The sequence below is a fragment of the Patella vulgata genome, chromosome 7 (assembly GCF_932274485.2).
Source record: "Patella vulgata chromosome 7, xgPatVulg1.2, whole genome shotgun sequence".
In the NCBI taxonomy this organism is placed as follows: domain Eukaryota; kingdom Metazoa; phylum Mollusca; class Gastropoda; family Patellidae; genus Patella; species Patella vulgata.
This window is the reverse complement of record NC_065885.2, coordinates 24,087,489-24,115,418: the sequence shown is the minus strand read 5'-3', so window position 1 is coordinate 24,115,418 and position 27,930 is coordinate 24,087,489. Positions and strand designations below refer to the sequence as shown.

The following is a 27,930-nucleotide window of genomic DNA, read 5'->3' as shown; positions in this document are numbered from 1 at the left end:
CATATAGCAAAGAATTATATTTATTTATTCGTGCATGTAAGAAAGGATTGGGTGATAAATAAAATCTCCTACTCTTCTTCATAGGAGATTTTCTATTTATCCAATCAAATTACTACAATTTGGATTTTATCTTAGTTAAAATTTCATGAAACAGGCCCCTGTTCTACTCCCCTAATCCCTGGGTCCATTGGTTTTGTATGCATGTCACTTCTTTGATATTAAATTTCTTGCAAACATTCTCATAATTGAGCGTACAAGCTACTGTATTGTGATAAATGTAAACAACTGGTATGTGAACTGTTTTTTTGATTAGTTCGTAGAATCAACCTAAGAGGCCAATGAAATCATCAAAAGGGCAGATAATTTTAATTTGTGAATGGACCAGGGGTTCGTGGAGTAGAACAAAACGATTCCACTGGGGATACTGAGGAGAGTGTGAAAAGGGACATTTTTTTTTATTTCATATGAATCAGAGAGTTGCAGTAAAATTTAACTAGATAACAGGTATTAAATAAAACAATCACCAAATCAATTTTCAAACATTTTGCATCTAGTCCAAATCTGTTATTTTAATCCTTAGTCTCTAAACATCAGAAACCCTACACTAGCACTATTACACTTTACATAATTATAGTGTAGTCTTTCTAAATCATCCACTTGAAAGTCTTTACTTTAAATTCTACAGAAATTGGAGACAAAAAATTACAAGAAGCACTATATCTATAAATAATAATAAATTATTTTCTTTTTAAAACACAAGAGTTTCATTCCAAAATATGAAAAATTTATAGGGAACCTGATCGAGGTTTGATAACACATGATTTTAAGGAGGATAATTAAACATTTATTTGTTTGAAACTGATAAATTAACAAATCAAATTCACTATACAATAAACCACACCTATCATATTCCATGAAAGTGTATTTTTTGCAGGATAAAAGCCAGATTAATTATGTTATAATTTAGAATCAAACAAATTAACATCTAACTGTTTTATCTCACAAATTCTCTATTCACTAAGCCACACATAACATGTTCCATGAAACTGTATTTTGGATAAGAAGACCAGACATTAATATGGACATATTTTGGAATCAAACTCTTCATCAAATGAATTGACATCTAACATCTTACTGTTTCTTGTAATTTATCTATGAATCGATTTATCACAAACACTAAACAATCTTGTCCAGGAAAGCGAATAATTTCCCTGTTTGTCCTAAAGTAACCTACATGTACACATGTATTATTACATGTAGATCAGGAGGTATGAGTGAAGGGAGGAGGAGCATTTCAAAATCCATCTGATTATCTTGTCATCCTGCAGGGTCTTTACACCCCACTTTCTTGGGCTCTAATTGGTTTAACTTCTATTTTCAGATAATTTTTAACAATGTAAAACATATTTGATACCTTCTTTGATTGGCATTTAGTAATTGAACATATTAACACAAGGTACAATTTTATGGATTATTGAAACGTCGCTTAGTATCAAACTCAGTAATTGTGTGTCCATAAAATTGTACCTTGTGTTCATATTTGATAGTTTTAGAACTTCCATAAAGCATAGATTTCGGTGAAATTATTGAAAAATAAGTTAGCATCAATTTGTGCTTTGGAAATATTCTTTTGGCAGAACTTTTGAAAACCAATTTAATATTCACCAGTTATAAATGTACATGGTAAAGTTCTTGTTTTTGTTTCTATTACATTCCTAACACTGCCAAATTTGTTATTTCTTAAATAAGATTTCCTTCCGGTGGTTCAAATACATTAGAGACCAAAAAGGAATAATAAACATATTAAGAAGAAAAACCGAAATTCAAATGTTAATTCAAGCTTCCACTCCCTTCACATATACCCCCAGTATAGATGTACATTGTTGTATCCACATTTAACCTCTAAATATACAACCCAGTTGTTTGAATCGTATTCAAATCACAGACATTTTAAGATCACATTCATTATACCAGTAATTAAAGCACAACATCAAAATATTGTTTTTTGTCTTCTCTTCTGCTCTCTCATCTCCGTTAACCCTCACCAAGAGATGTCATGTCAGTCTATCATAACCTTATTCACAATACACAAGACACACAAGTTTTTTGTTTGTAACAGACTTCCGTGCATTGACTTAATCCATCACTTTGATATCATTTGAATTATAACAGTTTTATATGCCAGTGGATATTTTTCACTGTCATTAATTTATACAATTTAAGTTTGTAGCATGCATATAACTTTATTCGATGTATGTGATGATGATCGAGATTGTAATTTAAGTAAAAAAAAAAAAAAAGACATGTTTTTCTACACAAATTGCAAATCCAAGAATTTTCAAAGGGAAAGCAAATATAGCAAATTGTTATCTTTAATATGTTCTTCGTTTCTTTATCACAACTCTACAATCTGACTTTTGTTTCACCTCATATTGGTTATTTACTATACAAGCAAAAGTTCTTTTACCAGATGGGGCAGGGGCAAGCTCTCTGAAGCGTTTGGGGGCAGAATTAAACTGGGTCTCAGCAATATCTAAGGCAGATAGACTAGAACTTTTTTCTTCATCAGGTAAACTGTCCATACAACTGGAAACGCTTTCCTTTCTGCTCGACACTTGTCCGGCAGAGGACAATTTGGACAGTCTTTTTGTCAACTGAGGATATTTTTCCTCATTCAAGGCGGCATTGTCAGCATTTTCAACAGCTTTTTGTAGAGTCTGTTTAAATTTAGCACGGACATATTGTAACTTTTGCTTTGGGGGTAAGAGCTCTGGTACCATGTTTCCTGCAATAGTTGGAAGAACCTCTGAGGAATTTGGTGCCATCATTGATTCTGACAAAGGATTCACGGATCGTGTGTAATTAGCATTCTGTTGGATACTTTGACCAGAATAAGATATGGTATGTGGTTTAGCATAATCATGCGTGGATAATCGTTGATCCACAAAACGGTGTTGATCAAGGCCATCATAGACAGCATTATGTGTGATCGTCACTGGCACTGGATCTGCTGGTCTGGAAAATGTCACTGCATCATTATTCGTATTCCAATTTGTGCCTGTAAATAAACTCACTTTAGAATGCAGTGATCTGGGTGGACTGAACAAATTCCTTAAGGGACTCCTCGAGTACTTGGCAGGACTGTGACCATGAAACAAACCTGCTGGGCTCACACCACCCTTTAATGGACTTGATAACAACTCACTAAAAAGATTAATATCTTCACTTGAAAAATCTTCCATTGGATCAATTCCAAATAAATTAGCTTCAAAATTCTCAATGAATTTCTTATCCCATTCATCATCGAATGCCACCTTTTGATTGGGTGGAGTGGGTTGATATGTGAAGGTACCAGTACCATTAAAAACATGATCATTTGTCAGTGGAATAAATCCACCTGGTGCTTTCTGCGAGGTGGCTGGAGATAGGTATCCACTATCAAACGAAGCCTCACTTTCAGCAGTCTGTGAATTAGGCGTAGAATGTATTCCACCATGTGTGATCATACCTGTCGATGTGGTATCATTCTGAACATAGATATATTCAGATGTATCTTGAAACATCTTGTTTGGCCAGGATCATCTACTGCAAAAGATAAATATAGAAATTTATTTCAATTCAAGTTTTACATTAAGAAAAGATAGGTTGCCAGGCAACAAAACATACGCCCACAGCAGCTAAATCGTCCGAGCGGTCGTCAAGGGTTGTCGCATATTTATTCCTTTGTGGTAATTGGGAGCCTTTACAAGACAGTTCCATACAGATCAGATTATAAATTTTGTCGTTTGAGGGTTTACAAGGTCCTCCAAACTGAAACAAGGGTCTCAACTCTGGAAGTAATCTACAGAAATTGTTGAAATTTGACAGGCTTTTTCGTTTTACTAATTTAAATAATGCATACAAATTTCATACAGATCACATTTGTCATTCAAACGTTCACAATCGCCATAACTCTAGAAATTATTGACGGAAATTGCTGAAATTCAATAGACCTGTTTCACAAATTTAAATGATGCATATAAATTTCATACATATCGGATTATCAATCGAGCTTTAACAAGGTTTAACAAAGTGAAATAAGAGCAATAACGCTAGAAGTAATTATTGTAAATTGCTGAAATTCAATAGGCTTTTTCGTTTCACTAATTTAAATCATGCATATAAATTTCACAAAGATCAGGTGATAACTTTTTGCGTTAGAGCGTTCACAAGGATCAATAAAGTGAAACAAGGGCCATAACTCTAGACGTAATAAACGGAAATTGCTGAAATTCAATAGGATTCTCCGTTTCACTAATCTAAATAATGCATATAAATTTCACAAAGATCGAATGATAACTTTTGGCGTTGGAGCGTTCACAAGGATCAATAAAGTGAAACAAGGGCCATAACTCTAGACGTAATAATTGGAAATTGCTGAAATTCAATAGGCTTCTTCGTTTTAGTAACCATAATAATGCGTATAAATTTCAGAAAGATCGGATGATAACTTTTGACGTTAGAGCGTTCACAAGGATCAATAAAGTGAAACAAGGGCCATAACTCTAGACATAATAAACGGGAATTGCTGAAATTCAATAAGCTTCTTTGTTTCAGCAATCTAAATAATGCATATAAATTTCAGAAAGATCGGATGATAACTTTTGACGTGAGAGCGTTCTCAAGGATCAACAAAGTGAAACAAGGGTCATAACTCTAGGCGTAATAAACGGGAATTGCTGAAATTCAATAGGCTTCTTCGTTTCAGCAATCTAAATAATGCATATAAATTTGACGTGAGAGCTTTCCCAAGGATCAATAAAGTGAAACAAGGGCCATAACTCTTAGACGTAATAAACGGAAATTGCCGAAATTCAATAGTCTTCTTCGTTTCAGTAACCTAAGTAATGCAAATAGATTTCAGAAAGATCGGATGATAACTTTTGACGTGAGAGCTTTCACAAGGATCAATAAAGTGAAACAAGGGCCATAACTCTTAGACGTAATAAACAGAAATTGCCGAAATTCATTAGCCTTCTTTGTTTCAGTAACCTAAATAATGCATATAAATTTCAGAAAGATCGGATGATAACTTTTGGTGTTAGAGCGTTCACAAGGATCAATAAAATTAAACAAGGGCCATAACTGTAGACGTAATAAACTGGAATTGCTGAAATTCAATAGGCTTCTTTGTTTCAGCAATCTAAATAATGCATATAATTTTCAGAAAGATCGGATGATAACTTTTGATGTGAGAGCGTTCACAAGAATCAATAAAGTGAAGCAAGGGCCATAACTCTAGACGTAATAAACGGAAATTGTCGAAAATCAATAGGCTTCTTCGTTTCACTAATTTAAATAATGCATGTCAATTTCAGAAAGATCGGATGATAACTTTTGGCATTAGAGCGTTCACAAGAAATTGTGGACGATGGACGGACGGACGGACGGACGGACAGACGGACGGACCGACGGCAATATACGTCCACATTTCAATGTGGGCGTATAAAAAGGTTTCCTATTTGAGAAGAGGGATAGAAGAAACATAACTTGTTACAGGTAGGTTAACATACATCCACCAGCAGCCACGTCATTTACCATTTAACAAGTTCTTTCATTTCATCATCATTAGTTCCCATCGTCAACAGGGCAAATTTTCTTTTAAAAAAATGTTCTTTTCAGTGGAAGAATAGTCTAACATTATTTTTAAAATTAAAAATTGCCAACTTTATACAACCTCCTATGCAAATTGCAATTATTATTGGATATATCTTTCCACAGATAACCATGACATATCATTGTTTTTCCCACTGCAGTGATTGCACATGCCCATCACCCACATGCACCTTGTCATAGTTAAAGTAAAACACGTTGGTGATAGGTTTAGCGATTCTTAAAATAATTCTGTAACTGACAGTTCTCAGAGACAAAGTAACAATATTGTGAGGAATTTATTGGCCGCATGATTTTTCTAAATAAACGATTTACACCGTCGAAAAACGATATTGTTTGTTTACAACGAAACATACCCTCACAGAAGCTGACCGTCCAAGCAGTCAATAAAGACGGTCACTTTCTGATAATTTAGAAGACTGCTTTCCTGTATTATTACTAACTAAAGCTTCCATTAGATTTTTCAGGATGAAAAAGGGCAATAACTCAAGTAATTATCAAACAAATATTGACAATCAAAAGGGCTTTTTTGTCTTGGATAACTTCAGCTGCATGAAGGTACACAAGGGTTTTTCAAATCAAAAGTCCTGAATCTGCATGTAATTACCAGAAATTGTTGAAAAACAATAAACTTCTTCTCATGAACATAGTAAGTCCACATCATATATATTTTATGTCAATCAAATAACAAACATCTACAAGATTTTTCAATGCATTCAAAGTAATCTGAAAGTAATTAAAGCAAATAGTTACAAATAAATAGACTTGTCAACATGAACATTGCATAGCCTATAAGTAAATCGAACAAAAATTTAAGCCGCTAGAGAGTCTACAAGGACTCGGAGACAGCCAGACAGGAAAGTAAAAAATTGTGGCATATCTCCCTAGCACTGTAAGTTTTAAGATATGACATTTTTTGTTATTTGGGGTGATAAACTACGTATTAATCACCAAAAAATACCAATTTTATTTACCATCTATGTTCCAAACTTGGTCAAAAAGCATGATAATAAAGGGTGCTGATGACAACAAAAGTCTAATTTTCTAAGTTATGTATGCATAGATTTCCATCAAATTTGTCATGAACAATGCTAGTATTCATGGAAATGCAAAAAAATGATGAGTTTTCTTGGAAATTCTATTAGTATGTGCTAATATCGATAATTCATCTCTTAGATCGAAAGAAGAGGTTATAAGCAACATTTTGACACCAAAAATGTTATAAAATATCAACTCAAAAGTATTTTAAAATCTTTCTTGATTATTTATCTTCAAATGAGATTTTGAATACATACACAACAAGTTTTAAAATACAACAATTCGGATGTAAAAAGTAAATATTTACTTCAGTGCACTACTCCACCGCTCTCAAAATCATTTTATACATTTGACCATCAAAAAAAAAAAATTCAGCAATGTTCCAGTCGTGATAGATGGTAGACCTGGATAATCGTGTCTTAGGGGGAATTCCTTCTGATGTCATATAGATAGATGTCAAGGTCCAGTGTGAAACTGTTGCTGGAGAAAGTCATAATTGTTTACTTCGGATGACGTTACCCATGTGTACAGCGTCATAATTTATTCAAGAACTGATCTAGGTCGGAGAACCGTCTCGTTCACTATAAATAGTTTTTTCTTTCGGCTTGCATCTCCATTATTACACAATGGTCGAACTGTTATGTGTCCTCTGGGTTATTTTACACATGCAACAAGTATACAAAGTCTTAATAAGATTGGTGCTGAAAAGGTAGTGTTTATTTTAGACTACTCAACGCCCTTAAAGAAACTTTGTTTGTGTGAATATAGCTTTTACTGGATTTTAACATGTTTTAAAGTTTTAGGACATATTTGACTTCAAGAAGGTAACAGTTTTCAATTTTGGGACAGTTTAAAACAAGATAAATAGGTTATTTTGGGATGGTTCAATAATTCACTTGCGCATTGGAGTCTTTAGTAGCGGCAGCGGGAGGAAACTCATGAGGATGGACAGAGGTACCCTACCTGTCACGTATAAAATTTAATGTGGATTTGAAACCGTGTGTTAAACCATTTGCCCCCCCCCCCATGATAAACTATAACCCAGTAGAGTTTCAAAAGCTATTCTGTATGAATATGTGCATTATAGGACAATGTGAAATAAAACTATGCAATATTTTACTTTAGAGAAACTACAATAACTGTATTTTAGTGTATAATTATTTTATTCTTTATCTCCTGTGACATGTTTTCTGCAATATACTGTGAACAGACCCATTATGATATATGCAGTATACTATGGAATATTACTATATGTACATGATGATTACATGACATATGATGACGTGTATTGAACTGAGTATTCAAGTGTGTATTTCATTATCCTATAATGCACTGGTACTGTACAGGACAGTTGTTAATTTTACCTATCACCCAGAGAATTATATCGATTTCAGCTGCACAGAATACCTGATTAAAAGAAAACCTAACCATAATTTTTTTTGACACTACTACATTGTTGTTAGAACAAAATAATCGTCTACACCCTTTCACAATAAGGGTACATACATGGATAGGGTCCTTGTCCTATCTCAAAACGCTTTACTCGGATGTCTTTCAAGAGCATCTAGTGCGTGATATAAGATGTTTTAATTACCCATCTATGTCTTACCCACAGCTTACGACTGCACGCAATATAAGCTTTGTTTGTATTTTTTGTGGTAGCAAAATTCAGGCCATTTATCATCGAGCGGTTTGTCAGCGGAACCATTTACATGTTGGCGCCATAATTATGGCCGGAAGCTCCGTTTTCATTGGTTTGTGGGTGCACATGTTGAACCAATCAAACACAACAAAAACATTCTGCTCCGAATGCTATGTCGTCTATATTTAGATTCAGCAAGAAGGTATGTGTTCTATTTGTGTATTTATTTATTGACAATCACGACTCAATTGTTTTCATTTGGATACAAATGAATCTTGCATACACTTTAGTTACCCTTTAAGTTTCTAATTTGGGTGTTTTTCGCCTCAAATGGCGTTGCAGTGCGATGCATAGGCATCTGCAAATGCCTGAACTATATCCGAGATTGTAAAACCTTCTGTAGCCGTCATGGTCGAAGCCAGGCCTAGCAAATTTGATACCACGCTATGATCATGGCTGTCGAGTGTAATCCGTTTTCTGGCGCTCAATACGCATTTTAGACCCAAAAGAATATCTATGATATTTTTGCTTGTTTCAAGAGTATATCTCGGTCATTAGACAATAACGGTTTGTAATTTTGTATGGACCTGATGTTAGCCTGAGTGGAGTGTATGAAAATCGACATCAGTAATTTCTCTGGCTTTTCAATCGATCGCTAAATAAATAATCAATATATAGCAAAATATAAAATACGGTCCTAAATGAGAGAGTTGTTTGATTTTAACTCGAATAGAAGGATAACTGTATCTTCTGGCCGATTGAATTGGTTTTACTGCTTGAGTGGTTTTGACAGCTACTCGAATGATTGGCAGACAGACAGCACGTGCAGAATGTGAGTCCGACTAATCTGGGTCAGCCGCTTTGTTGATATAACTTCGATACGGTAACTGTCAAGTACCTTGAAATTTAAATTTCAGACATTTGTATGTTCTGTCAATAAATTTTCGTGTTAAAAATATTATAAAATACCACTATAAAGCGACTATATTGGAATCATCCGGTTGAATTGTTCGGCCATTGATAACGGGTTGATTAGTCGGCTGCTCACACTTGCTACATTCTTCTGGGTAAAATAGACCGTTTATTAATGTATACATTGTCTCCAAAAGTGTTTTTAGCTGTGCATTTTAAAACAATAACCACACTAACCTATTGTTTAATTTGCTTATGGCAAGGTATATTAAACATAATACACCCCTTGTATAAATTAGTGTGAATTATAAATCAAATAGTGAAGAAAAGATCATTATCATGTCTTATAAGGATTAAGATCATTACATAATTGAAATCATACATAATATCCCACGGTTAATAAGAATTTTATCATTTGCTTTAAAAGATAATATTCACAAATATTGACTGATGGTATTCTGTTTATTATGGGGAATATTACACACTATGCCAAGTATCATACTATGTTTATTATAGATATTTATGTAAAATTTAAGATAAAGGAATAGAGCTCTTAAGAAACAGACTGTTAATTAATATCTTTGTACCATGATTAGATTATGATTTATTTTTGTTATTTAATAAGTATTATCTACAATTGTTTTTTCAGTATTCCAAAGTATACGTCTTAACGAAAATGTGAAGAATTAAAAACAGAAATCCATTGAAATTATTTAGAGGTGTGTATAGATTTTTCTTTTTTTGTTTATTTTTGTATATTTTTTCATTCCTTTAGTATTGGAGCTAATTAGGATTGTGTTTTTAATGTGATGCATGTTGCATAAAAAATGGTTACAAACATGTACTTTGTACAGCATTGTTTTATGCAAAAATAACTGATGCAAGTGGATATCGAAATGATAATACATGACATGATATGAGTCATTAACTGTTCGATTCATTGTATTGTAAGTTAAAGTCAATAGATTAGAAGGTTAAGTCAGATCAGATTTGATCGTGTATGAGCCTGAGGGAAAATGTTTAATAATTATATACTGTATTGTATGAATATGAATATATTTAGATAATTTTTGTATTAAAGGTCTTAAGCCATGCACAGTATTGCTATGGATTTTTTTTATGGAGCGACATTACATGTGCATGTTTTTGAACACTGGTACTAAAGTCTGTAACAATTCAGCATTTGCTGTCCCTCTTCTTGTATCCAATTTTGATGTCTCTTCACATATATTTCATGTAAATATTGAAATATTAGTTCATGTGCCATTACTGAATATACCGGATATTGGAAATACCACATATGGGTTATGAAATGAAATGGACCATAACATTTTACAGTTTATGGTAAAGATATGTTTCCTAATTGTTTCTGTACATACATGTATAAACATTATACAATTAGGAAATAAATCTGTAAAATATTGTATAGTTATAATATATTAAATTTCTATGTCTATGTTAATGACCTTTAATTTAAACTATAGTGTATTTATGTTAAGCAGTGGACACATTAGCCGAATCGTTCGGCCGAAACAATCGGCGCCAAATTTTATTCGGCCGAATGGGTGGACACACTAGCTGAATGCTTCGCCCGATTCAACCTGTCGATTGCATCTCCTTTCACGTCACATGATTAAACATGGCGGCGTCTATGTCTTCAATCTATCACATGACTTCTCGATATGAGTGGTGATTGGCTAATGAATTCTATATTCGGCCGAATGCTTCGGCGAAGCGGACACACCAGGCGAATATAATTCGGCCGAATATATCAAACCTGTTTGATTCGGGCGAATCATTCGGCCGAATGACAGTGGACACACTAGGCGAATTTCGACGCCGATAGATTCGGCCGAATCGTTCGGCTAGTGTGTCCACCGCTTTAAAATAATAATACCTTGTCTCAGCTGTTACAAGTTTGTCACAAAGTTATATATTGTTTGCATTGATGAATAGAAATCTAGTCCTCTTCAGCTAGGCTTGAAAATCAATAAATATCTCAATGAATAATGAATTTGATATTTTACATAATAGTAGTTTAGTAAGATTCTGTTTGAAACTTAAAATAGAAATGATTTAAGATATAGGCTAAATGTTCCTGAAAAATACAATATCATCTTAAACTTTTTGACACATATGTATTAAGACCCTGGCAAGAGACAATGTACAGTTGGTTGGAATGAAAAACCGAAGTCCCGAGTACACATTTGGGTGCACGTAAAAGATCCCTTGGCAGTGGGAATTCGATGTAAGAGTAAGCCACAGCACCACTGTCTGGGCAAAATTTCCCCTCATAGAGCATTGCATTGTCATATGCCCGTCTTCATTACATTTAACAGAGATTTGATCCCTATTTTAATGATCAAAATGATATTGTTGCATATTATCAAAGAAAACGATACATTGTCTGGTCAGTGTGTGGTGTATTAGGATTGAAATATTCTTTTTGCTATACACATTAGTAGGCTGAACAAACGATTCAGTGTACTGTCTCAAATTTTGCCAGGACAGTTCACACTTTAGAACCTCATATGTATTAACAAATCTGTATGGTCTTTAAAACATGTGTATATGAGAAATCAAGAATTGTGCTTTTAAAACAAATTCTTGCCTCAATCCTTTCAGTTACCGGTATATGAACTAAAGTTTTGCTGAAACCTACATAAACAGCTATCACATTAACAAATATTTCTGAATTTAAATGAATTAAACTTGGTCTAAAATTATGTAGCAATGGTATAAAACATGTTTAATATCTCTGAGCGTGATTTGAGAAATATAGGAATCACTTTCAAACTACAATATTGTAAAAGATGAATCTCTAATAGCGATATCAGTTCAAAACTGCTTCAATTCTGTTCAATATTTACAAAGATATAATGAACTGAAATTTCATCCATTATATATACTGCATGGTATATAAATGTCTTTATGTTTCATGAAATCTAATTAATTGTTTTTAATCCGATTGAATCCAAGCTAGAATATTATCTAGCTTTGATATATTGATTTTGTCTTCTTAATTAAATGCTAAATAATCAATCAGAGTACATAATATTAGCATGGATTAAGCCGTGAGAAATTTGATATTTTCCAAAAAATGCAAATCATGCACAGTGACTTTAAGCATTATGATAAATGATTTAAAAATAATATATCCTCTCTCTGCTTATAGATAGTAACCTTTATAGTAAAACTACGTTGTCAATGGCATTGCATTATGGCATGACAAAAAAAATAGCTCCACCCGGTAACATTGTCTTTTTAAAAATTTTAAAATGGATAATAGCTCCCCCCCCCCCCCCCCCCCGCCTGTCTTACAAAACTTTAATTTTAAAATCGTCAATACAGCCTTATATCCCACTGTTCATCAGGATTTTCCGGTGTGGTTCCAGCACCAGAAAGTCCTGATAAACCCCTTCCAGGATCAATCAAAGGACCTCCAGACTAGTGAACCAACGTCTAACAGTTGGACGCTGCCCTGGCAAAATTTCCCTCATAGAACACTGTATGGCGTATGCCCATCTTCATTAGCCCAGTATAGGAGCAGAACAGTAGGACGTTAAACCCCATTTCATTTCATTTGTAAGGATCTGGGTCCTGTTTCACGAAATTATAACTACGATAAAATCCAAATTTTAGTAATTTGATTGGATAATATTAGATTGATTTTAGTGCTTAGCCAATCAAAATTGAAGTATCTACTAAAATTTGTATTTTATCTTTCGTTAAGATTTCGAGAAACGGGGACCAGGACGAGAACCACAAAGTAAACCAGTAATATTTTTCATATCTATTTATATCTTTAATATGAATAACCTTTTATATCTTGTGTTTTTCAGATGCAAGAAAATGATATTTTTACTACATATCAAACCCAATGGCTGAGGTGATGTTCAGCTTGATACAAATATGAAAACAAAAGAAGTTAAGGTCGAGGATGGAGAGCCGAAAGAAACGGAAGAAACAACAAGTGATGAAAAGTTTTCAAAAACTAAAAAACAAAATAAGAAGTGTAAGAAGATTGTGGATGTACAAGACATAGATGACGTCAATATGAAAACTGATGAAAATTTTGTGATTGAAAGTGAGGTTAAGAATGCAGATGATGCTGTGGATGGTTCAGTCACTAATCATCAAGTTGAAGTTCAGGATGGAGTTTTAGAGGAGAAAGGTAGCTCTGACGCAAAATCTGAAGATGTACATCTTATCCAGAATTCTCCGAAGAAAAGGATAAACGATGATATTAATTCATCAGAGCTTAGAGTCGAAATAGTACCTATTGAAAATTCTGCAGCAGAAACATCTTCAGTGGAAAATGTAGAACCTCCACACCCTACCCCAACAAATTTTCCTGAGTTCATTAAGTCAAAACGTACACCAAAGAAAAGAAAGTTCCATGATGATGATGTCCCATTAAAGCCATTGCCAAAACCAAAACCCCGTAAGAAAACCCCAGGAAGAAAAAGCCTTACAGATGGCATTAACAAATCAGAAATCAAAACTGCTTCGGATCCTGTTCCTACCCCTTTAGAAACTTTAGCCAAGGTTGCAGAGGAAATGGCTGTCTTGGAAGGTATTGTGAATGACAGTATTGAAAATAATAAATTAGAGAATCATGTGGACAATGATAAAAACATGGAAGACAATTCTGAAGTTCCGCCTGGTAGTAAAGTTTCGAGTGGAAAGAAAAAGAAAAGAGTACGAAAGAAGAAAGAACCAATTTCGGAAAACAATGCAAGTCAAGAAAGTGTGAATGCCAATGGTGACATTGGCAAGGAAGAAAGTCCTGAAAAACCTAAGAAGGAAAAGCCAACAAAAGCGAAAAAATCCAAGAAAAAAGTAGAACCGGTAGTTGCTTCTCCTGAAGAAAAGGAACCAATTAATGATGAAGCTCAAGTTGAACCTAAACCTAAACCACCCAAACTACCTAAACCACCAAAAGCCACGAAAACCAAGAAAAGAAAAAGCAATGAACATTTAAATAATGAACTTCCGCTTGAACCTTCCATTCCCACTGAAGAAGCAAGTAGTAGTAAAGAAACAACTGAAACACCAGAACTCAAAGAATCACAAGTTGAGGGGGAACCCAAACCTAAAAAGAAAAAGAAACCTAAGAAGCAAAATGAAGAAAAGTCGCCCGGTAAAGAAAAGTCACCTGGTAAAGAGAAACCACATGGTAAAGAGAAATCTCCAGTTAAAGATAATTCTGAAGAGGGAACTTCACCAAGTAAAGAGCTTGAAGAACATAAAGAAGAGAAAGGTGAAGAAAAGAGGATTAAGCCTAAAAAATGTAAACTAAACATTGTTTCAGGTGATGCACTAGAAAAACAAATGGAAGAGACATTTGACTTTGTTATAAATCACTTAGTGATAGAAAATGGTGTCTCAGACTCTCATAGTGATGAGGATGTGAAAGAGGGGACATCTGGGTCGGCTGCTGAAGTTGACAAAAGTACTGCTGACATGGACACTGCTGCACAAGTTACAAAATCAGCTTCAGATTCACCAAACATAAATGGACCACAGACAGGAATAGCTGTCGAAAATGGTAAAAATAAAAACAGAAAACCACATCCTGTGTTAGCCTGTCCTCGGTGTGAAGTTAAACTAAAAGGAAAGTCATCATTAAGTAGACATTTACGTAACGTTCATCAGGAGACATTGCCAGATAATATTTATAAGTGTGAAAAATGTGACTATGCTACAAGTAAACACGCCCTTTTAGGCAAACACGCGATCACACATGGCATCTATATGTGCATCAAGTGTAATTTTGAGGCAGACAATAAAGAAGTGTTAAATGAACATCTTCGTGAAGTGCACAATCTGAAAGAAAAAAGTGATATGAGGTTGTGTAAGAAGTGCTATAGATATATTAAATGTGAAGACATTTCTATAGAAAAACATTTTGAAGACTGTCAGGGTAAGGTGCCATTTAAATGCCAAGAGTGTGCTAAAGAATTTACGTATGAATCAGCATTAAAAGTGCATTTAACAACTCACTTTCCCGATCAGCCTAAAAGACATGGCTGTGACAAATGTAGTTACACCACAAACTATCGCGCTAATCTTGTTAAACATGAATTCAATAAACATTCAGAAAAAGAGAGAAATAAAAAGTGTACTTTATGTGAAAAAATGTTTTATACTGATGAAAAACTACGAATACACATTAATCGTCACACGGATGAGAGACCTCATAAATGCACTAAATGTGAAAAAGTCTTTAAATCTAAATCAAGTTTACGAGGACATCAAGCCACACACGAAAAACAAAAAGTGCATAAATGTGACATTGAAGATTGCCAAAAAGTATTTAGGGTTGCTCGGTTGTTACGCATTCACAAGAAAGAGGCACATCGCCTCGGTGAGAAGAAATTTCACTGTTCTGTGGAGGGATGCAGTTTCTCATTCTTCAAACTTTGTCATTTTAAGCGTCATTTTATAACTCATACAGGTAAAACATTTGTTCTTCTTCGTATATTTGAAGTGGTAAGCAGCCACAATTCTGTTTATACTTCCACATTCAAATGTAGTTGTATATTGCTGTCCGTTGATCCACAATTTCTTGTGAACACTCCACGTACATGTACATATATCATCAGATCTTTTTAAAATTTATATAAGCCTATTCAATTCAAAGATTTTCTGTTCATTACCACTAGCTCTAGAGTTACATGGTATGGCCCTTGTTCACTCTTTTGAGGATTGTGAATGCGCTAACAATAAATGTTCTCTGATCTGTGAAATATTTAGTGAAACCAAAAAACTATTGAATTTCATATGCAATATTTAAATGAATGTAATAAAGAAGCCTTTTGAATTGTAACAATTTCTGTTAAAGGACAATATTGGTGTGAGCCATTATTACATATGTGACGAACTGGTTAAACACGTTGCTATTGTAAATGTGTAACAAACACTTGAAGAAACGGGAAGTGATGACAGAAATGACAAAACACGAGTTACATGTACCCTTCTATATAACTGACTGAAGTAACAAGCAATAACAGATACACTGTCGAATTTCATTTCACAGATAATTACGTTGACGATGAAAAGTTGTTATACATACATGTATGAGACGGTGAGAGGATATCTAACAATTCAAAAAATATTTGGCTGTCACTAGATAAAACAAAACGAAGAATTAGAAAAGGTCCATGCGTTAGCATGTTTTATTAAGTACAGAATGAATAAAGGCAAGGGAATGCACAGACCTTTTCTATTTTTCTCCTATCTAGTGACAGCCAATTCTATTTTTGAATTGTCAGATGTCCAATCACCTTCTAAATTATCAGTAACATGAAATTCGACTATGTGTCTGTTATCGCTCGTTACTTCAGTCATTTATATAGAAGGGTAACTCGTATCTGTCATTTTTGTTGTCACTTCCCGTTACTTCAAGTGTTTGTCACACATCTACCCTAACAATGATCTCTGTGTTAAAATTGTATTTGGAATGTGTTTAATTACATGTAGTTTTGTAGATGTCACATACATGTAATAATGGCTAATACCAATATTATCATTTATAGTTATGATGGAAATTGTGACTCAAACGTGACTAAAACATTACAGTCTATCACCATCTCTTGTCAACTAAAGAAAAGGGGTAGTAATAGGCCATGTTTTGGACACCACATATGACAAGCAAGTCACGGGAAAGCTTGCACATGAATCTTTGGAAATGTAAATAATTCAGTTCTAAATGGTATTTCAGTTAGATAATCTCTGTGATTTGTTCTTAAAAACAAACAGCTGACTAAATACTGGACCGTATTGTCAGTAACCATCACAATAACGTTCAAAAACACATAATGTCCATCTTATCATTTATTGCCATCTTTGCTATTATTTCTCTATTTATGCTGCAATCAAATACATCATCATGAGTAGGGTAGATTTTAGATTGCAGATTATAAATTCTCCATGTCATGTGATTTCTTCAGTCTGCACCGTACACAATGTGTTCGGCTAGTAGAAACAGTAGAAGCATTTTGGAACTGTCGTGACTTCACAAGTATATGTACACATTTACATGTATTTGAAGGAGTTCACAGTAGCACATCACAAAAGGAAAGTCTCAAATGGATAAGTTGCATAGATTTATTTTTTCTCAGTGGTTTAATAGTGGACAGAAATATTAAAATGTACTAGTTATATAATTATTTTATACATGTACAACGTTAATGATTTTTCAATTTCTGTTTTTTAGGTGAGAGGAACTATCATTGTAAATTTGAAGGCTGTGGAAAATCTTTTCGTCATGCTGACAATCTAAGGGTACATAAAAGGCAGCATACAAATGAAAAACCTGTGCAATGTGATCAGTGTGACTTTGCGTGTCGTCAAAAAAGCTCATTATACTACCATAATAAACGTCATCACAATATAATAGGTAGCGGTACCACTAAAAAATCAATTAAATCCTCAGATTCAGTTACGAAAACTAATGACAATGCTAATCAAAATAAAGAGGAGAATATCGGAAATCATGAATCGGAATGTAAGAAGGAAAAAGATACAAATCTGTTACTGGAATACATAAATAAAAACCCAGTTGAAGATTTATATGAATTCAAATCGGATGGTGAGTCTGCTGATGACAAGCCAGTGGTCTTCAGGAGGGAAAATTTCAAAGATAAAGACTTAATCAGCAGCCTACCTCTTCCAAAGGTTACTCAAGATCTTCCACCTATTATCGAAAAATCAAAAACAAAAAAGTCAACCGTTAAGAAAGAACCTAAAGCACCAAAGAAAGGATCAAAATCACCTAAAAAGAAAAAAGAACCCAAAGTAGAGAAAGAACAAACAGAAGAGGGTGAACCAAAAGTTGAGAAGGTGTTAAAATCAGGTAAAGACTCAGAAAAATCAACACCTGAAAAGAAGAGTAAAAAATCTACCAAGAACAAGAAATCTAAAAAGGTTCTGAAGAAAGCTGCTGTAGTAGATAAGTCTGAAAGTGAAACAGAAACAGAAGTTGCAGAGGCCAAACCAACAACTTCAAAGAAAAGGACAGTGTCTCCAAAAAAGGGTGTTGGTAAGAAACCTTCAACCAAAGCTAAAAAATCACCATCTTCTACCAGAAATCTTCGTAATAGGAAACCTTCTCCCATCGCAAAAACGAAGAAAAAAGCACCTCCAAAACAGAAAGCTCTGAAGAAGAAAACAGCCACCAAGGCCAAAAAAGGCAAAAAGAAACCTGTTCCAAAGTCAGATTCAGAGACAGAACATGAAGACAATACAGAGGAGATAGAAGAAGATGACAGACAACAACATAATGGAGATGTCATCGATACAAATAAAAGTAAGGAAGATGGTTTTTCACCAGAAAGTCCTACAATAAATTACAGTGATGCCAATAGTCAGGCTGAATCTTACGACCAACCAGCAAATTTAAATGATGATAATCCTGCTGAAACATCTAGGACAGACTTTTCTCCCTTCAATTCTGGAAGTATCCCAGCTGAAGCTGAGAATGATAATGCTATGATGGGTATGCCAGAAGATAAAGAAGATCATCATAGTGTAAGGTCACCATCTCCATATGGCGGTATGAGTGATGACTTGTCAGCATCATTGTCTCCTCCCAGAGCACCAGCACCACCACCCCCTCCAGATGAAGATGATGAAGAATTGGGTTCACCACCTGAGATAATGGAACACTTGAACCAAGAAATACAGGATCATGGTTCTGTTGGAGATTCAAATTTAACACACACCCTTCCAAGAACACCACAAATGCCAGATGCAATGGCTAGAGACAGTATTGAAAATCCTCCAGGCAACATTGAAACATCTCCAGCTATGTCAGCACCGGGTTCGGTTCAGGCACCTGGTTCTGTTGCTGGACCGGGTTCAGTTCAAGGCCCAGGATCAGTTCAAGGACCTGGATCAGTTCAACCACCAGGTTCCGTTCAACAACCAGGCTCAGTACAGCCACCAGGATCTGTTCATGGTCCTAACTCTGTTCAAGGATCCATGCTCAGTCCAGAATCTGCACAACCACAGTTTATGCCAGGAGAATCTGAATCAGAGAAAGATCTTATTGGTCAATATTTGCAAGATCTCAATGTCCATAATCCAAATAGTAGATCACCTGTACCAGAGGAAACTAACAGATTACAAAGGTTAGAGGAATTAGCTGAAAAACCACATGATTTTAGTCGCTACCCACCCAAACCACCCTCTGCATCTTTGATATTACCTTCAGGTTTACAACCTGGTGTTGTGGACATGTCTCACAGAAGGATGGAAATATTAGCAACGGATCGTCAACATGAAGGACATTTTGTTAGAGATACTGCTTCTGCTTTGCCTAGATTGCCAGATACATCATTTGATAGTTTCTCTGCTATAAATTCTTTACATAGTGCTTCAAGAGAAAACAATTTATTGCGTCCTACCGAGGCTCCACTATCTTTTGGTACACCTAGTGCAGCGCCTAGTTTTATGAGACTTAGTGAAACTGATGCAATTTTACAGAGACAACGGATGTCTACTCCATTCCTACCGCCCCCAGGAGTTCCCCAGTCTGATAGAACTTTAGGTAGAATCCCAGACCCAACATTAAGACCTCCTAACCCATCCTTATTACGGCAAGCGCCAATGGGAAGAGAAGACATGTTTATGCCTCCCACTGTTCCAGGAACTATGCCAAGGAATTCTCTGTATAATACTTGGTCAAGTCAAGATGTACGACCACCTCATTGGCCACAAACACCATACTTGCAGCGTCCATTAGATAGGCAAAGTAATGCAACTCCTGCTCCTTTTTTCGCGAAAGATAACTACCTCTCAAGCCGTGACTTTATGTTTGATCCTTCTAGGACCATGAGTGAAAGAAATATGTTCGCAAGTTTATCCTCTCCACAACCACAACGTGAAATAACTAGTGAAACTTTCCCAACGTTAGATAGATTTGAATTGAGTAACTATTTCAGCAGCCATCCATACTCAGGAACAACTTCGTTAGACTATAGTCGCACGGCTTGTGGAACTGCTCAGAAAGCATTTGACGAACGCTATAGACAAACAGCAGCAGCTGGGATGGGTGATTTCAGGACCTTGCCTCCCACCTCATCTTCAGATATGTTTAGTGGTATTGGTGTGAACAGTGTCAGTGGGTTCAATTTAGACAAATTTTATCCTAGGGATGCAATGTATCATCCACAACACATGACAGAAAATACAAATAGTGCTTTTCTCTCTCACCCGACCCCTACACAACATTCTGTGTTCGAACGGGACTACACTCATAGACCGTTATATACTCCTCAAAATAGCCCCTACCCTTTTATTGATGAACGTCAGTATCCCTCGGCAGCCAAATTGTCTCATTCTACAGCACCATCTATGTCACAAGATATCATGAGTCGTTCAGCACCAACAGATAATCAAGTTCAAGATCCTTATAGATGTGGAGTTCTGTATAATGTTATGAACCGATATTAAGTTAATTTATGTATATATATATATTATCCGTCTTTTAAGTTTTCAATTAATTCATTACGCAATGTTTTGACTACAAGTACATATTGTTTATATATATATGTCTATGTACATGTAGATAAGATTGTTCATTACGTAATCAGATCATCTTAATCATTTTTTTAGAATGAAATCTTTTTTAAAAAATGGGAAACCGATAAAAAAATTACTTTCTTAAGTAATTGTTTTTTTTAAATATATATAAGTTATCTTTAGCTTTTTGAACAAAATACCTATTTTTTCAATGGCAAGTAGATTAAATCCTCCTTAGTTAAATGTTGTGTAGGAACATAAACAAATCACTAATCATTTCAATATTCAATAGTCATTGTTAATTCAGGTAGTTAATTCATTACAATTTATTTTGTAAAATTTGTTATGTTATTTGTGTGATTTTTGAAAATGGGAATGAATATTAACATATATATTAATTTAATATTGTAAATACTGTTTTAAGTCTTTTCTATGTTTTCATCATTTTCATACATCTTCAGTCATTTTAAGGCACTTAACTGACTGATGCATTTCTTCTTTTTAATCTTTTCTTTCTTTCCTGTACTACCTTTTATTATCTGTTTTGAATCATTGAATGTAAATGTATTCTATGTTTGTTATATTTAAATTAAACTTTTTACATGCCAACATTTAATGTGCAGGCATATTGTCATCATCTTCTTTCGTGGTTCTTGCAGATCCTTCTGTAGGTCTGACCCCAGACAGATTGTTTTCAAAATTTCAGAAATTGTTCATTTGGTAATAAGAAAGAACTGTATGAGAATTCAGTTTTGTCTTCCATTTATGAAAGCTTGAATATGTTTCTTGACTGAATTTTTAAAACCTTAATGTGTTTGTTTATTACATTGTAAGTATTAGGAAGAACCCTATGAAATTTCAAACTTTTCCAATCATAAACTTCAAACATATTTTGCAGACTTATCTCGCTGGCACATTTTAACAAAGTTCTTGATGTTTTGTTTTTTTGAAAAAAAATTGGGGGTATTGTGTAACCTATCAAAATTACAAATAGCAGAGATATCTCCCCTCTTTAGATATGAAATTTACTGAAATAGACATGAAAGAGTTCTAAACAGTATATCTCAAACCATATTGTTCATTGAGGTGTAATGAATAACCCTTTTGAATTTCAAAAGTTTATGTTTCCATTTTAAAAATTGTTCTGTGGGATTTTGGAGTCAGCACATACGACTTTGCTGCTAGTGGTGATATTAGGGGGTTTAAGAAATCTCTGTCTATTTGGAAACAAGATACTAACCTCAACGATACATTTAAAAATGGAAATGTCTTATCTTTGAATTAAAACTGTTGATTTGAATTGCAAGACAGATTCACAAAATAAACCTGTTTATATCTGTATTATAGCAAATTTTACACTAACCATTTTGAAAGGTGGTCATATATTATTGTCATCCCCGTCTCTGTTCAGCCGTCCGGCGTCCACAATGCCTGTGGATGCACTAGAGGCTAAAGTTAATATCCGATTGACGTTAAATTTATACACAGTGTTTAAGGTCATGAGATGAAGAAGCCTATTGATTTTCAGCGATTTCGGATAATTACTGCCAGACTTTAAATTTATACACAGTGTTTGAGGTCATGACATGAAGAATCCTATTGATTTTCAATGATTTCCGATAATTACTGCCAAAGTTATGGCCCTTGATCACTTTGAAAAATCTTGTGACGCTCTAGAGGCTTATGTTATCATCCGATTGACTTCAGATTGATACACAGAGTTTAAGGTCTTGAAACAAACAAGTATATTGATTTTCAATGAATTTTGATAACTTGAACAGCTAAATCCATGATATTAAATATTTCGTATACTAAACGTTAGCATGGGGCAGAAATTTATAAATACCAAACAAATTCTAATGATTTTCTGATAATTACTTAATGAGTTGTTACTCTTAATCAGATTATAGTGTATTTTAAATGTTTCATTACTGAAAAAGTAAAAATATGCGACAACTCTTGTTGACTGCCCAGACAATTTAGCTGCTGTGGGCATATGTTTCGTTGCCTGGCAACCTATCTTTATGAAAAGCAAACAATTACAAAGTCTCAAAGTTCATTATATTGTTTCTATTTTGTATGAATTAATAAATCATAAGCAGTCAAAAAGTTCTTGCACATCTGTTTTGAAACAATATAATGGGAATGCACAACTTTTCATTGAAGTACAGTTAAAATGTTTTGAAAGAAAAAAAGCTTAAAATCCTAGAAGGTTATTTTGTTCATCCACAAGACACATGTCTATAGTTGATCTATGGTGAATCTTGGTGCATAAAAACGGAGATATAATTATCCTGATCATATTATCGGTAATTAGATAAACTGGTTTAAATTTGTGTATGTGTTAGGTCTATAATATATTTGGAAAAATATTGTATTGCTAACAATATTAAATATTTTGGCAGATGTGACAATCTATGCAAATAGTTCTAAAGGATTTTATAGTTTTCATAAAAATACCTGAAATTATCTATTTTACTACCTGTAAACTAAGTTTTCAATATCTGTATTAACTAAATGGATCTTTTGTTACAATAGCTTTTAGTAATGGGACTGGAAATACACAGGTTACAATTCTATGGAATATAATTACAGCTCATTACTGAGCCAGGTTCCAACTAGATTTCTACTTAGTATTTATCAAGCAATGATTACCTGAGCAGCCTTTCAACCAGGCTTCTTTAGTCTTTATCTAGTCGTCACCATTGCTTGATAAAGACTAGTGCTCAATAATAAGCAGTAATTGTTTTCCATAGAATTGTGACCATTTTAAGTGGATCTGATGATAGGAGTTTAACTGTTTCATTTATATCAGATCCTGTCTGGTAAGATCCCAATCAATGTGCATGTTACTAATTTATACATAATGTCAATATAAGAACAGGATGAGTATTAGAATAAAGGTTGTAACTTGTATGAATTAATCAATATCATGAGTAGGACATAAAATTATTGATCAGAGCATTTATTTATATTTATAATGATATTCAAAGTACCAGTGGAAGAACACAGGGTAACATTGTTGTTTTATCAGTTCATCTCATTTTGTTCACCTAACCAGTGATTTTGTTTAACCATCCATCTGATCTGTACAAGTTAATTTGTGTTCAAAAATAGATTCTTTACTAGACCAAAATTTATTTACAATATGACTGCTATCAAGATCCATTGTGAATAAATCATTTCTGTCAACGAATATGGGCTGTAAGGGAGGTAACTATGACATATTTGCTTGCCACATGTAATGCAATACTGTACAAAAGTTGCCCAAATTTTCAACTAAATGTTAGAGCTAACAAATATGACCTCAATAAGAAAAAATCCCAACCACGGTTGGGTTTATTTCACAACTAAGAATCCAGTTTAGTGCCATTGAACTTATTTGGATGCTAAATGCAATGTTGACTCAAATTTCCATTGAATAACAACAAATGTTTGATATACTGATGAGATTCAAAACAAATTTATCACATATTAAAAGATGATTGGTGTTGAATAATCCAGCACTATATAATGTAATAGGCAATGAAGGATCACCTTTAAACAAGATGGAAACAGGACAGACAGTAATGTATTACCTGTGTTAAAATAAATTCTCTGTCATAGTTAATGTTAACTGCTGAATTCCAATATTTCATATTTCCATTCTTTTTAACCTTGTTTCATTTGAAAACCATTCATTCAGTCATGTGTATCAATCAAGCACCAAGTTGTTCAATCTCAAGCATAATATTTTTTTCTTCAGTATTCAGTATATATTTTTCTCTCTTTTTTTGTTATGAAGGAATCCTAGAAGTTTTTATTATTATTTTTTTTTGAGTGCCTCTGTAATAAGTAGTATATGTTATATGTCAATGTGTATGATATGTGTTATGTAAACGTTTTGTCTGAAGTTAATGTTGTTTATTAATTTATTTGATAGAAAATAAATTGTATAAATTAAAGCAATTTTTATATTAGGGATAATATATTATGATGAAAATAAATAATATAGTTTCAGTTATATTACTGTGCAAGTGGTATATAATCTAATTTTATATCTGGTACTCGGAGAGTAATATAGTTCTAATTTTATATCCGGTACTTAGAGAGTAATATGGTACTACAGTTCTAATTTTATATCTGGTACTCAGAGAGTAATATGGTACTACAGTTCTTATTTTATATCTGGTACTCAGAAAGTAATATGGTACTACAGTTCTAATTTTATATCTGATAATCAGAAAGTAATATGGTACTATAGTTCTAATTTTATATCTGGTACTCAGAAAATAATATAGTACTACAGTTCCAGTTTTATATCTGATATTAAGGAAAGTAATATAGTACTATAGTTCTAATTTTATATTTGGTAATCTGAGAATAATATGGTTCTAATTTTATTACTTTGTTGTGCTGAGTCGAGTAAATACGTGTATTATACTGAGAATGATACGGTTGTAATTACATTGTACTGTATTATGATGATAGTTCTAATGTTATTACCCTGGGTGTAATACAGTTTAAATTGTATTGAGTTAAAGGACAATATTGGTGTCAGTCATTATCACATATGTGATAGAACTGGTTAAACACATTCCAAATATAATTTTAACACAGAGATCATTGCTACATAGATGAGTAATACAGGTGTCATGAATTGGAAGTGACGAACGCCAAAGGAAAACACAAGTTATCCCTCTATATTACTGACTGAAGTGACCAGTGATAACAGATACACGGCCAAATTTCTGCTCATTAATAATTCCTTCGAAGACCAAAAGTTGTTGTGCGAGACTGTGAGAGGATATCTGACAATTCATAAAAAAAATTGACTGCCACTAGATAAGAAAACACGAAAGAAAAACAGAAAAAGTCTGTGCATTACCATGTTTTTATAAGGTATAGAATGAACAAATAAAAGGGAATGTACAGATTATTTCTATTTTTTTCGTGTTCTCTTATCTATTGACATTCAATTACTTTATTGAAATGTCAGATATCCTCTTACAGTCCCATATGACAACTTTTGGTCTTCGAAGGAATTATTAGTGAGCAGAAATTCGGCCGTGTATCTGTTATCACTCGTCATATTAGTCAGTTATATAGAGGGATAACTCATGTTTTTCTTTAGTGTTCGTCACTTCCGATTCATGACACCTGTATTACTCATCTATCGTAGCAATGATCTCTGTGTTAAAATTATATTTGGAACGTGTTTAACCAGTTCTATCACATATGTGATAATGACTGACACCAATATTGTCCTTTAATATACTTCCAATTTTAAACTCAGAAAAATATAGTTCTAATCTTAACCATGAGTAATATACACGTAGTTCTAAAAATTTTCAAAGAGTCATATAGTTCAAATTAAAAGCTAAAGCAAAAATGACAACTTATCTTGTTAAAAAGATTTATGAATAATAATTTTTAACAAATAATGTATAGACTCATTTAATGATTACAAAGTATATTGTATTCAAATAGAAGTATAATGCAGTGTGTATCAAATGCCTTTTCTGAACAGTCAGTATTGCTTAGAACCATTAACCACTTGAGAAACATCTCGACTTAACCAAAGTAAATAATGGTCAATATAACTTTAGATAAATTTCTCTTGTTTCAATCAATTCGTTGATTGTTTTTGTACTATAGTCGAACAGCTTCGGTTTTCATAGTTCATGCAATCTACTTACATAAATGACCAAAACAAAAGGTTTAGAAATCGTTATATACTCTGGTTAGACGAATAAGTGTAAATATTTTTAAAATCCTTCTATAATTTTAATGATATTAAATCTTTTTCATGGTCACTGCCAGAGAAGAGCTCACTGTTAAATAAAAGCACATTTGACTTGAAATCGTAGCTAGTTTTACAAAGTTTCTTAATGTCATATTTTATTCTATTTAATTAGTCATGCTAATTATTATTATCATATATACATATATATGTATACTATACTATGTTGTCCTGTGAATGTTATCTCTTTGTTATCCAGTGTTCATAATTGTCATATTTTACCAAAATTATTTTAAGTTTAAAAAATATAAATATATACATACACGTTGTACTTAATATAACATTTACTCTTTTACAGTGCTTTGTTTTAGTGACATCAAGCACTTATATAATATTCTAACAAGTTTTATATAAAATTTATATTTTATCCTTATCCTCCCATCATGTAATATAATTCATAGTTCAATTTCTTTAATCAAGGAACACAATATTTATAAATCAATATGTGTTCAGTTTTTGCATTTGAATTAACTGATGATTTTACTTAGAAAAAAACAGCGTAGGTATTATAACCTTAGAGGTAGTTTTACATGAACAAATTTGTAAGAAACATTCATTTTGAGATGTGTTCATTTTGTGAAGAAAAAATAATATATTCTGTGTAGTGATATGTACATGTGTGTAGTATATTAAAGATAATATATCGTGTACAAAGGTAGTATATATTATATATATATATGAATATATATAAATAAATATATAATTTAGGCTTGTTTTTGTTTCATGTTTATACACATAGAACATGTGAGGCAATAAATATCATATTTGTGAATTAATACTCGTTTAATGATTTTCATTTTTTGAAGTGGTTTGTAATTTTGTCTGAGTATATAATCCTTTAATTCCTCAACAAAGTCATGTAGATAAAATGATTAATGTTGCAGCACACTCTGCATCAATTTGTGTAGACTACACAAATATAAGAGTTCACTACATTGTGGATATTTTTTTCAATGAAACAGAAGACATACAGTATAATATTCATAATAAGGATATTACCAAATAATAGTTTGTTTTCATCACACAAAATATGAAGCAGAGATGGTTGTTATTTGAGACAAGTACCCAAATTGATCAGCAGTAAATATTCCCTTGGCTGCAACAATCATGATATGATATCACATGCAGTCCTATACTGCACATAAACTTAAAGATCAGTTATTTTGCCCAGTGTTAAAAGGCTTTCACATTACTGCTGTGAAACAGACTGAGAAATACCGAGGCTTCCCTTTTAAACAAAGATAGGTTGCAAGGCAATGAAATATGCCCACAACAGCTAATTCGTACATTGTGGGTTTTATGCTAAAAAAACAGCAAAACCTTTACCTATAAAATATCAGAAAGATTAACAAGATTCTACAACACAGACAATAAA

The 27,930-nt window shown here is 33.4% G+C and overlaps 2 protein-coding genes across 3 annotated transcripts; one reads left to right on the top strand and one right to left on the bottom strand.

Annotated features, from left to right (window-relative positions):
- Nucleotides 1–836: 836 nt before the first annotated feature.
- LOC126827205 (uncharacterized) lies at nt 837–8,411 on the bottom strand. Of its 2 annotated transcripts, none has more exons than XM_050556442.2 (2): nt 8,300–8,411; nt 837–3,585 (listed from the first exon to the last, which is right to left on the bottom strand). In XM_050556442.2, exon 2 carries the CDS (start codon nt 3,561–3,563, stop codon nt 2,373–2,375), a length of 1,191 nt encoding a protein of 396 aa, XP_050412399.1. In that variant the 5' UTR covers nt 3,564–3,585; nt 8,300–8,411; the 3' UTR covers nt 837–2,372. The 2 variants fall into 2 exon arrangements, with proteins under 2 accessions (XP_050412399.1, XP_050412400.1); XM_050556443.2 differs by lacking the exon at nt 8,300–8,411 and adding an exon at nt 6,998–7,066.
- Nucleotides 8,412–8,464: 53 nt separating this feature from the next.
- Nucleotides 8,465–20,881, top strand: LOC126827829 (uncharacterized). Its single transcript, XM_050557397.2, has 4 exons — nt 8,465–8,534; nt 9,894–9,963; nt 13,087–15,704; nt 17,466–20,881. Exons 3-4 carry the CDS (start codon nt 13,157–13,159, stop codon nt 20,702–20,704), a joined length of 5,787 nt encoding a protein of 1,928 aa, XP_050413354.1. The 5' UTR covers nt 8,465–8,534; nt 9,894–9,963; nt 13,087–13,156; the 3' UTR covers nt 20,705–20,881.
- The last annotated feature ends 7,049 nt before the right edge of the window (nt 20,882–27,930 follow it).